Genomic DNA, 9,514 nt, shown 5'->3' with positions numbered 1-9,514 from the left:
TGTTTATATCATGCCGTGACTGTATTTCATGCTTCACAAATATTTGAAGTGTTATTTGTTTTTAAAGCATTTCATTTTTTTCTGTTTTATCTCTCTTAAATTACCAAAATAAATAGTTTGGAGTGTAAACCACTTCTCCTGTTTATGTTTTGCTAGTAAAATGTGTTTTAATGCAACAAATGTTTAAAATGGAAGAAGAGGAAATATTACTTTTACCAAAAGTTTGAAATATGAGTTTGATGTTATTTAATGAATCCTGAAGGGAACGTGTGCAGCTCATATCACCCCAAGAATAGAAATAAACCAGAAGTGATCGTTTCCAAGACTCTTTGTAAATCATGGTTGAGCTGATTATGTTTATGCTCATTTACATTTAAAATATTGCTTTCAGATGATAATATTCAGCACTGTTTTAAGAAATTGTGTTTTCTGAAACTTTGATGTGTTTAAGGGTCATAAATTAGGCCTCACTATCCTTTGGCTAAATATCATTTAATTTTTGTCTTGATTTTGGGATTCAAATATGATAAGTTTTTTTCCCCCCATTTTAATAAGAACACTTTTCTTTTTTAGAGAGAGTGTACTGTGAATATATGGTTAATTGTCTTAAAAAGACCCTAAAACATGCTTCATTGCTTGCATGCAAAATATGATTTCTTATTTTCTTCTTGGTTTGGAGGTTTCTGCCGTCAATGGCTGTCCTTTTATTGTTTGTTTAACTTTTCTGTTCTATAAACCTCCGTGGTTAAAACAGGAAGCGCTTGGCTGGAATTCAGTGATAAAGTGTTTCAAAAGGGCATGGATCCTTGTCCAACGATTCACTTGGGAGCAATTGTTGATTCGGTGTTGAGGAAACATCATATTCATCATTTTTAATTAACGACAAGAACAAAACAGTATTAGAGCTTCAATGCCGGTCATTAGAGCTCGGTCTGTCTCTTCTGTTCTGAACTCCAGCGGGGAAACGAATCTTTGGTGAATCGTTCCGGACGAAGTGACTCTTGGTGAATCCCGTGAAGCCGGAGTGTTTTCTCTTGGGCACGAACTCCAGCGCTTTCTCCCAGCTGCCCGTCTCCTTCAGCGTGATCATGATGCGCATCATCTGGTCCAGGGTCAGGGTCTTGGCTCCTCGCTCCCAGTTCAGATACTCGTCCAGAGGCAGGCGAGCCGTGGCCAGTCGCTGGCGTTTGGCGTTGGCCATAGAGAGTCCCGTGTGAACGGAGCGGTCCACCAACGCCCCGATGATGTACACCTTACTGTGATCAAACTCCTGCAGGTAAGGACGTACATCACCATGATCAACATGCTGGAAGTGCGACAGCTTACAGATTACGAGTAGTCTTCACACTGAGGACGACTGAGCGACTGATGCTCCAGAAGGAAAAATGACGCATTGAGAAAACTTACTTAGTGTTCTTGAAAGCGTGCATCTATCTTCTGTAGCCTCTAGAGGGCAGTACTAAAATGAAAAACATGCTATTTAGCCAAAATGCGAAAAGTGCAAGTGTGCATTTTTTTCAAAAGTTTTCACGCCCCGGCTCTTAATGCATGGATTCTCCTTCTGAAGCGTCAGTGGGCTTTGAACCTTCCGTAAAAGATGAATACGAATCTCTCGGTTGTCCTCGGTGTGAAAAGATGCATCTCAAGAACATTCAGTCGTTTTTGGAAAGGGATTTTTCTGAAGGACAGCAGACCTGAACTGAACAACCATCACTTAACAAAAACATTCAGGGATGAAAACTTTTGAACGAGGTCATTTTTATAAATTAGGCTATTATTTTTTCTTGTGGATTATATGCAAAAATCTTATTCAGGTCAATGCTACACTGCAAAAACAAATTTTATATTGTGTCTCGTTTTCTTGTATAAATATCTAAAAATTATAGAATTAAAATTGCATCCAATACCATTTCTTGTTTTCTAAAAAAATAAATAAAATAAAATAAAAATTTTGTTAAAACAAGCAAAATAGCTGCCAGTGGGGTAAGAAAAGAGTTTGAGTTAAGATTAATACTCCACTGGCAGATATTTTTTGCCTGTTTTAAGCAAAATTAATAGTATAGTTTGTTCAGAAACGAAAGAAAATATCTTAAGAAAAAAAATGAAGGAAGAAAGTACTTTTCGCAGTGAATACACACTAACATGTTCAAGATTCTGAAAGGGGGTGTAAACTTTTGAAAGGTGAAAAAACTTTTTCTATATGTAAACATCTTTCTTGTGAAATATCTGACTCAGGTCAGCACACAAATAAACGTAACATGCATTTTGTATGATTCTGAAAGAGGGATGTAAACCGTCACACGCTCACCTGCAGCACCTGCTTGGAATCGGCGGTCAGGTAGACCAGGTCCCTCTGAGGAAACATCTCCAGGTGCGTCTTCTCGCTGGCGGTGATCATCAGCTGCTCCCAGGTCTTCTCTCCGTAGCGTCTGAGCAGCTCCTTCAGATAGGCTCCGTCCGGCCGCAGGCTGCAGAAGTGCAGGTGGAAGGGATCAGCGGCGCGCCGGTTGCAGCCCTCGCTCTCCATCAGCTGCATCACGCTGTTCTTCAGCTCCTGCCGGCTCATCTGCTGCTCGTAGCTCATGTCGTACACCAGCGGCTGACCGAAGCGCAGGGCCCTGGCTGCTCTCCAGGTCTGGGCCTGGTCCACCGTGCTGCTCCGGAGATACATCAGGAAGCTGTTCTTAGGCTCCTTCTCGCTCTCCTGGAAACACGACAGGATTAATGACCTGGAGCACAGAGCTCAGCTGTGTTTGTAGAAAGAGACAAAACCATCCATCTCTGTCAAAAATCACATGTTCCATGACAGCAATGTGGTGATATTTTTCACCTCCAAATCAAAAGACAGAAAGTGTGTTTTGCAGGATGACTTTAAAGTTTTAGGACCATTATTATTGTGACAAACACATGTACATTTACACTCATACAAATTGTGACTTTTATAATAAATTAAAAAGCATTCAAATATGGCAATATAAAAACAAACTCATATGTGTGTTTATGTATTTAAAAATATGCATGCAATAACTTTTAAAATTTTCGATTAATCATGATTAACTATTTGGCAGTACTAATATGTGTGTGTGTGTGTGTGTGAGTGTGTGAGTGAGAGTGTGTGTGTGTGTGAGTGTGTAAGTGTGTGTGATTGTGAGTGTGTGTGTGTGTTTGTGAGTGTGTGTGAGTGTGTGTGTGTGTGTGTGTGAGTGATTGTGTGTGTGTGTGTGTGTGTGTGTGTGTGTGAGTGAGTGTGTGTGTGAGTGAGTGAGTGAGTGAGTGAGTGAGTGAGTGTGTGTGTGTGTGTGTGTGTGTGTGTGTGTGAGTGATTGTGTGTGTGTGTGTGTGTGAGTGATTGTGTGTGTGTGCACCATAACACAAACAATTAAATATATGTAAAATCATCTCTCCACTGATGTCTGGTCTGTTATTATCAGACAATATTTATCTGAAAATCTGAGGGTGTAAATAAAAATTAAAATCTAAATATTGAGAAAATCATCTTTAAAGTTGTCCAAATGAAGTTCTCAGCAATGCATATGACATTTTGTAATATTTACGGTAGGAAATTTACAAACTATCTTCATGGAACTAATCTTTATTTAATATCCTAATGAGTTTTGGCATTAAGAAAAGTATAACTTGGACTCATATGTTGTTTCTATGGATACAGCTGAGCTCTGATGACATGCAGGGTCACATATAGACTATATTTATAGCATACTTGAAAAGCCTCTGCTTCTGCTTCCACTCTCTCCTCAGAGCTCTGTGTCTCCTGCTTCTTTGTCTTGGCTTTCTTGTACGATTCTTTAATGGCCAGGAACTTGAGGTACTTTTTCTTGGCTGCTCTGGCCGTGAGCTGGTTGAGTTCCTCCAGCTCCTCGTCTGTGATGTTCTCGGGAACTAACTTCCCCGCTTGATGCCAGATCTCCACCAGCTGGCGGGTGCTGTCCAGCGCCGAGGACCCTCGCTGTGTGACCCCCTCCTCCCGCAGCGCTTGAGACCTCATCACCGCCTTCCAGGAGTCCAGATCCAGAGCGCCGTGTTCTTTCCCGCCGCTGCGGCTGGAGCTGAAGGCTCTGAGGGAGACGTGAGGGTTTGTGCGTCTCAGAGCGAACGAACAGGAGCGCAGGAACATCATCACAGAAACACTCCTCAGGGTCTCCTCATTTCTACACAGACGCAGACATCACAATGCATCAGTGAAAACACGAGTTCATTTGCTTTATGCTAAACCTGTATAATTAAAAAAATTATGCAAATAATTTTATATAAATATTAGTGCTATGAAATGATTAATTGCAATTAATCGCGTCCAAAATAAAATGTATTGATAATGATATAAAGAGAAAATATGACCTTATATATATATATATATAAAAAAATTATACGTTAAATGTTTATATATAAAATATAAGTGCTTTTACTTTTACAATATATACTGTATGTGTGTGTTTTAATATATGCATAATAAATATTAAAATATTTAAAAAATGCACGAAACAGCAAACAATAAATACGAACAAGTCTTTGGCCAGTATTCACCAAAAATATGGTTTGAGATGCGTTTGAAACGACAAACGAGAGAAAAGTATTTATGAAAGAGTCGACTACAGCTTTAATCACATTAACAGTCGTTACGAATAAAAGCAACAAACCATATCATCAGTGTTGTGTGTGTTCACTCAGAAGTCAACACGGAGCCTCAGAAGGACACGCTGCCTGCTGTCATGTGGACGTCGGAGTGCAACAATAAAAGCTGACCGTGCGGAAATCGACCTCGCCTAATGGGCCCTCTGTTAAAATGTTAAATGATGTTTGATTTTTTTTACCGTTTGAAACTGTGTTGCGTGTTTCGAAATACTAAAACACCTATGACCTCTAACAGCGATAACACACTGAAGCTGGATCGCGCGCACAGTGTAGGAACTATTGATGGCGTTTCTAGTCGGCTCGTTTATAGCGTTGCGCCTCACGCTAGTAAACATCCGCCGGAGTTCACGCGCACGTTCCCTTAACTCTGTCTGTATCTCAGAGCGAATTCAGTACAAGGGCCATGAGTTTCTTCCTCCCCAAACTGTCGTGTAAAAAAGACATCGATGACGCCATCAAATGCGTCGCGGAGAAGGTTTTAGTGCTGCGCTTCGGCAGAGATGAAGACTCTGTGTGTTTACAGCTCGACGAGATCGTGAGTTATTATCACCTCATACTCACTTTACTGACTAATTGGTAATTAGAAAAGGACCAAATGTTATTTCTTGCTGTGATCTTAGCTCCCGCGATTAGTTTTTGATGATAAAAAGCTTTACAAGTAACCTTTTCGGCTGCTCTGTCTCTGCCTATCAGCGCTGCGGAAAATAACTGAGCTAGCCAATCATATCAAAGTAGGCGGGGTTTATTGTTGCGAATCGTTTAAAATCAGCGAACCGTTTTATAATAATAATAATATATTAATATTAATAATAAATGACAAAAATGATTGACTTACGATCTAGACACCATTCCTGTTTTTACTCTATTTCGAAATTTATTTTTTTTTTGCGTTTCCAAGCAACGTGACGTCGTTTCGGTCCTTAATGAATCATCTCTTTAAATGACTCGGTTCACCAGCAGCGGCTTTAACTTCACATTCAGGGTATCTTTTATCATCTATATCATTTCAAATATCAGTATTCAAAGACAACACATGTAGAAAAGTTTTCAAAGTTTAAAATACCCATAAAATGTAAAAAGAATGAAAAAAGGCGAAATTAACTTCTATCACTGCATATGTGTGTGTGTGTGTGTGTGTGTGTGTGTGTGTGTGTGTGTGTGTGTGTGTGTTTGTGCATACTACCGTTTAAGTTTTTGGACAGTAAGACGTTTTTAAGGACTCTCTTCCGCTCACCAAGCCTGCATTTATTTGATGTAAAATACAGCGAAATCAATAAAAATGTTAAATAGTTTTAGTGTTTAAAGGATCTGTGTGAGTATGTGGTAAAGTGTATTGAAATGCTGTTCTTCTGAACCTTCTGTTCATCAAAGAAGCCTGGAAAAATCCTATGCTTTTGAAGTAAAAGAGTGCGTCTCCGTCTGTGTGATTGACAGCTGTCAAAGACGGCTCATGATCTGAGTAACATGGCCAGTGTTTATCTGGTGGATGTGGACACGGCCGCGGTTTACACCAGATACTTCGACATCAGCTTCATTCCCTCAACGGTGTTCTTCTTCAACGGACAGCACATGAAGGTGGACTATGGGTGAGTGTGCTTAAATATAGCTCTTACGGTTATTGCACATCGTTTTCTGCGTTGATGTGCGGGTTTACCATTGTTTTGTGTGCATTTCATGCAATGCATTTGATTTAACTAATAATCACCTGGCTTTGATCCAAAGGAAACAGGATATGTTTTTGCAGAAAAGTACAAGCGCAGGATGTATGTGGTTAAAGGGCGACGTTAAAAGAGCTCTAATTAGGTTCTGCTGAGAAGGATGTTTCCGTAGAGAAGGAGAAATCTAACGACAGCATCTTAAGGTTTCATATTTCGCAACATAAATTCTGACGTTTTATTTCCATTCAGATCTCCGGATCATACCAAGTTTGTGGGAAGCTTCAAAACCAAGCAGGACTTCATGGATCTGATCGAAGTGATCTATCGAGGCGCCATGAGAGGAAAACTGATCGTCCAAAGCCCCATCGACCCGAGAAACATCCCTAAATATGATCTACTGTACCACGACATCTAGAGAGTGAGCCAGCACACCTTCTGATGGAGAGACGAGGAAGTAGTTTCCCGTGGAAACGATCAACAGTCTGATGCGCTGCTTCTGTGTATTGTGAACTTTTTTTTATGGTATTTACAAAAAGTAAAGCTTGTTGATTTGACACGGACTTCTAGGAGTTTAATAACACCTCTGGAGTAACCGCACGTGCGTTTAAAGGAATAGTTCAGCCGGAAATGTAATCGTTCTGAAAAAGCGTTCAATTCGAGATCAGGATGAGTGTGATCTGGAGAAATGTGTAATGGAAGTGAATGGGTGCCGTCAGAATGAGAGCATCAGAATAATCCACAGCACTCCACTAATTCTTCTTCCAGTGAAAACGGGCCACTCCTCGTCTCTCACGTCAAAATCAACCAGCCACATGTTTAATTATGAATTACAATGGGTTTAAAATGATAGATTATAGGCTTAAAATATCTAAATGCTGGATGAGTTCAGTCTTCTCCTGATGGACCGGAGTGCTGCGGATTATTCTGGTGTTTTTATCAGACTCTCATTCTGACGGCACCCATTCACTTCCATTACTGAGACACACTCCTCCAGATCTGGGATGATCTGAGGGTCATCATTTCACATTTTGGTAAACTACTACTATCAGACAATCAGACAGAAACCATCATTCTGATGCAGCGTGATTTATTCATTCGAGATGTGAGCGCGTGTGGACCCGTCAGACGGGGTTGTGGTTCTGGTCGTTTCTGCGGCTTTTGCTGCGGGTGATGATCTCGGACGGCGCCGCCGAGGCTCTGGGTTTGAGGCTCCTGCTGAAGAAGCGAAGCACAGACTCCATGCAGACGCCGGGCACAGCGTCGTGGCAGCGGGTGCCGGCGGAGATCTGCGGAGACCCGGCCTTCAGCGACCCGACGGAGCGGTTCAGAGGCTTGCTGCTCAGGATCCACGTCCTGGAGTGCACTTTCAGCCAGTCCCGGCCGGCTTTCCCCAGCGGCTGATGCCACAGACTGTGAGACGAATCCAAGAAAGCCACGGCCTTCACCCGCCGCTGGACCTCGTCCGGATTGTGACACAGAAGATCGACGAAGCCCAGGCCTCCGTATCCGTGAGCGGCCACAAGCACGTGCTCGGCGGCGCTCCGGGAAACCAAGCGCTCCCAAACCGAACGCACGTGATGCTCCAGAGTCCTCGCGCCCTCGTTAGGGTTCATGACGATCACGCCGCAGGACTCCAGCGCCGCCCAGCACAGGTACGGGATCTGACTGCCTCGCTCCAGTCCCTCGTGAGCCGACAGCTTCCAGCTCCAGACGCCGCTCCGCACCGTCCCTCGGTCCTGGATCAGAAGCAGGAGACTCCCGGGACGATCCAGCGCTCCCGGGCTCACGAACACAAACCCCTCGTCCTCCAGCGGCACCCGGAGCAGACCGAAGCTCCTCTGGAGGAGCTGGTAGACGTGCTGGGTGATGTAGCGGCAGAGCTCGCCGTGTTCCCGGTCCGTCCCGCGGACGTCGTCCAGTCTGAACGTGAACCTGTAGGGTTCGGAGGTCGCTCTGTGGCGCAGGCGACCGTCGGCGGAAAACGAGTACGGGAAGTCGGACTGAATCGGGCTCGAGTCTGAGCTTTCCTGCATCCTGCAGATGTGGATGAAAAAATACTTATTTAATAAAATGAAGATTTTCCAACGGTGCACTTTCATATCTGCTTCATATATCGGCTTAAGATCGACTGTGCTGTTTCGGCACGACCTGAATATGCACTTTTAAAATAGCACCTCTATTTAAAATGTATTTAGTCGACTCTTGTAGTGTACTAGTGCATGTCTGAGTGCACTACATGTGCTGACTAAATACATTTCAAGTGCATTTAGTTCATTTTCATGATGTCCAAAAAGTTGAGTACGCTCATTTGTTCTTAAGAGTCCTTTTTAGTATATTAAGAAATTGCATGTTTTTAACCTGACAAAAATACAGTAAAAATTATGAAAAAATATTGTAATTTCAATCAGCTGTTTTCTCTGTGAATGTGTGTTAAAGTGTCATTTATATCTGTGTATTTTCAGCATCATTTCTCCAGTCTTCAGAAATCAGAATAATATACTGATTTACTGCTGTGGAAATTGTGATGCATTTATTTCTCTCATTCACAGATGAACAGAAAACTTTGTAGTCATCAATGTAATGCGTTTGATAAGTGCAGTAGGCCTAATTTCTTTAAATCTTACCCCAAAATTTTGAATGGTAGTACGTCATGGTTTCCACAAAGATGATTCAGAATGCACTGATAATAATCAGGAATGTTTCTCAAGCAGTAAATCACATATTTCACAATTTCCACTGCAATGCTGAGACTTCAAAAACATGAAAAGGATTTATTATTCTACATTTTTGACTGGTTTGTGTCTGTTTAAAATATGTTTATAGGCAACCATTCGTCACAGAAAGATATTTTAATTAAGATTCTGCATAATCAAGACAAAGAACACAAGTTTGTACCTGACCTGGTTCCTGACGGACACGTGTGTGATCAGGTGTTTCTGATCGACGTGAGGGCGTGGTTTGGGCTGCTATATCTTAAAACTATAAATATGCCTAATTAGCTTTTATTTGTGAATGTCTTTTGGTAAACACTTAATTGAACAGTTTATAGTTTATTTACATTTGACACTACATTTGTTATTTTTTAATAGTTTAACACCGCAGAAGCACTAAGCTATATTTATTTGTCATGTAATTTGCCAAGTTATTTTTCTATATATTTTTTTACACGCTCGAAAAATCGAACGATGGCGGAACTCGCGATGCGCGCA

At 41.7% G+C, this 9,514-nt stretch overlaps 3 protein-coding genes across 5 annotated transcripts in view; 1 reads left to right on the top strand and 2 right to left on the bottom strand.

Annotated features, from left to right (window-relative positions):
* The window catches only part of trmt10c (tRNA methyltransferase 10C, mitochondrial RNase P subunit), a 5,241-nt gene extending 447 nt beyond the window's left edge, over window positions 1–4,794 (bottom strand). The window contains exons 1-4 of the mRNA XM_043236645.1: window positions 4,653–4,794; window positions 3,719–4,166; window positions 2,309–2,704; window positions 1–1,270 (exon numbers count right to left, since the gene is read on the bottom strand). The exon at window positions 1–1,270 is cut by the window's left edge and continues 447 nt beyond it. Of these exons, the coding sequence (XP_043092580.1) occupies window positions 908–1,270; window positions 2,309–2,704; window positions 3,719–4,135 (1,176 nt within the window). The 5' untranslated portion in view covers window positions 4,136–4,166; window positions 4,653–4,794 and the 3' untranslated portion in view covers window positions 1–907. The remainder of the gene's footprint in view (window positions 1,271–2,308; window positions 2,705–3,718; window positions 4,167–4,652) is intronic.
* Window positions 4,795–4,886: 92 nt separating this feature from the next.
* On the top strand, window positions 4,887–6,867 carry txnl4b (thioredoxin-like 4B). Its single transcript, XM_043236695.1, has 3 exons — window positions 4,887–5,182; window positions 6,082–6,233; window positions 6,555–6,867. The coding sequence occupies exons 1-3, from the start codon at window positions 5,051–5,053 to the stop codon at window positions 6,718–6,720; spliced, it is 450 nt and encodes a 149-aa protein (XP_043092630.1). The 5' UTR covers window positions 4,887–5,050; the 3' UTR covers window positions 6,721–6,867.
* Window positions 6,868–7,017: 150 nt separating this feature from the next.
* On the bottom strand, window positions 7,018–9,262 carry si:ch73-41e3.7 (uncharacterized protein LOC572312 homolog). 3 transcript variants are annotated; one of them, XM_043236657.1, is made up of 2 exons: window positions 9,206–9,262; window positions 7,018–8,339 (listed from the first exon to the last, which is right to left on the bottom strand). In XM_043236657.1, exon 2 carries the CDS (start codon window positions 8,336–8,338, stop codon window positions 7,427–7,429), a length of 912 nt encoding a protein of 303 aa, XP_043092592.1. In that variant the 5' UTR covers window position 8,339; window positions 9,206–9,262; the 3' UTR covers window positions 7,018–7,426. The 3 variants fall into 3 exon arrangements, with proteins under 3 accessions (XP_043092592.1, XP_043092607.1, XP_043092602.1); XM_043236672.1 differs by having other exon boundaries at window positions 9,201–9,236; XM_043236667.1 differs by lacking the exon at window positions 9,206–9,262 and adding an exon at window positions 8,930–9,194.
* Between the last annotated feature and the right edge of the window lie 252 nt (window positions 9,263–9,514).

The sequence above is a fragment of the Puntigrus tetrazona genome, chromosome 1, assembly GCF_018831695.1.
Source record: "Puntigrus tetrazona isolate hp1 chromosome 1, ASM1883169v1, whole genome shotgun sequence".
NCBI classification, from domain to species: domain Eukaryota; kingdom Metazoa; phylum Chordata; class Actinopteri; order Cypriniformes; family Cyprinidae; genus Puntigrus; species Puntigrus tetrazona.
The sequence above is the reverse complement of the archived record's forward strand: the minus strand, read 5'-3'. Positions and strand labels throughout refer to the sequence as shown.

Bases quoted from the DNA above. Each gene is read 5' to 3' on its own strand.
- txnl4b (XM_043236695.1), top strand. From the start codon at position 5,051: ATGAGTTTCTTCCTCCCCAAACTGTCGTGTAAAAAAGACATCGATGAC. The intron at 5,183-6,081 runs GTGAGTTATTAT...TGTGATTGACAG, and splicing joins GTTTACAGCTCGACGAGATC to CTGTCAAAGACGGCTCATGA. The intron at 6,234-6,554 runs GTGAGTGTGCTT...ATTTCCATTCAG, and splicing joins CACATGAAGGTGGACTATGG to ATCTCCGGATCATACCAAGT.
- si:ch73-41e3.7 (XM_043236657.1), bottom strand. From the start codon at position 8,338: ATGCAGGAAAGCTCAGACTCGAGCCCGATTCAGTCCGACTTCCCGTAC.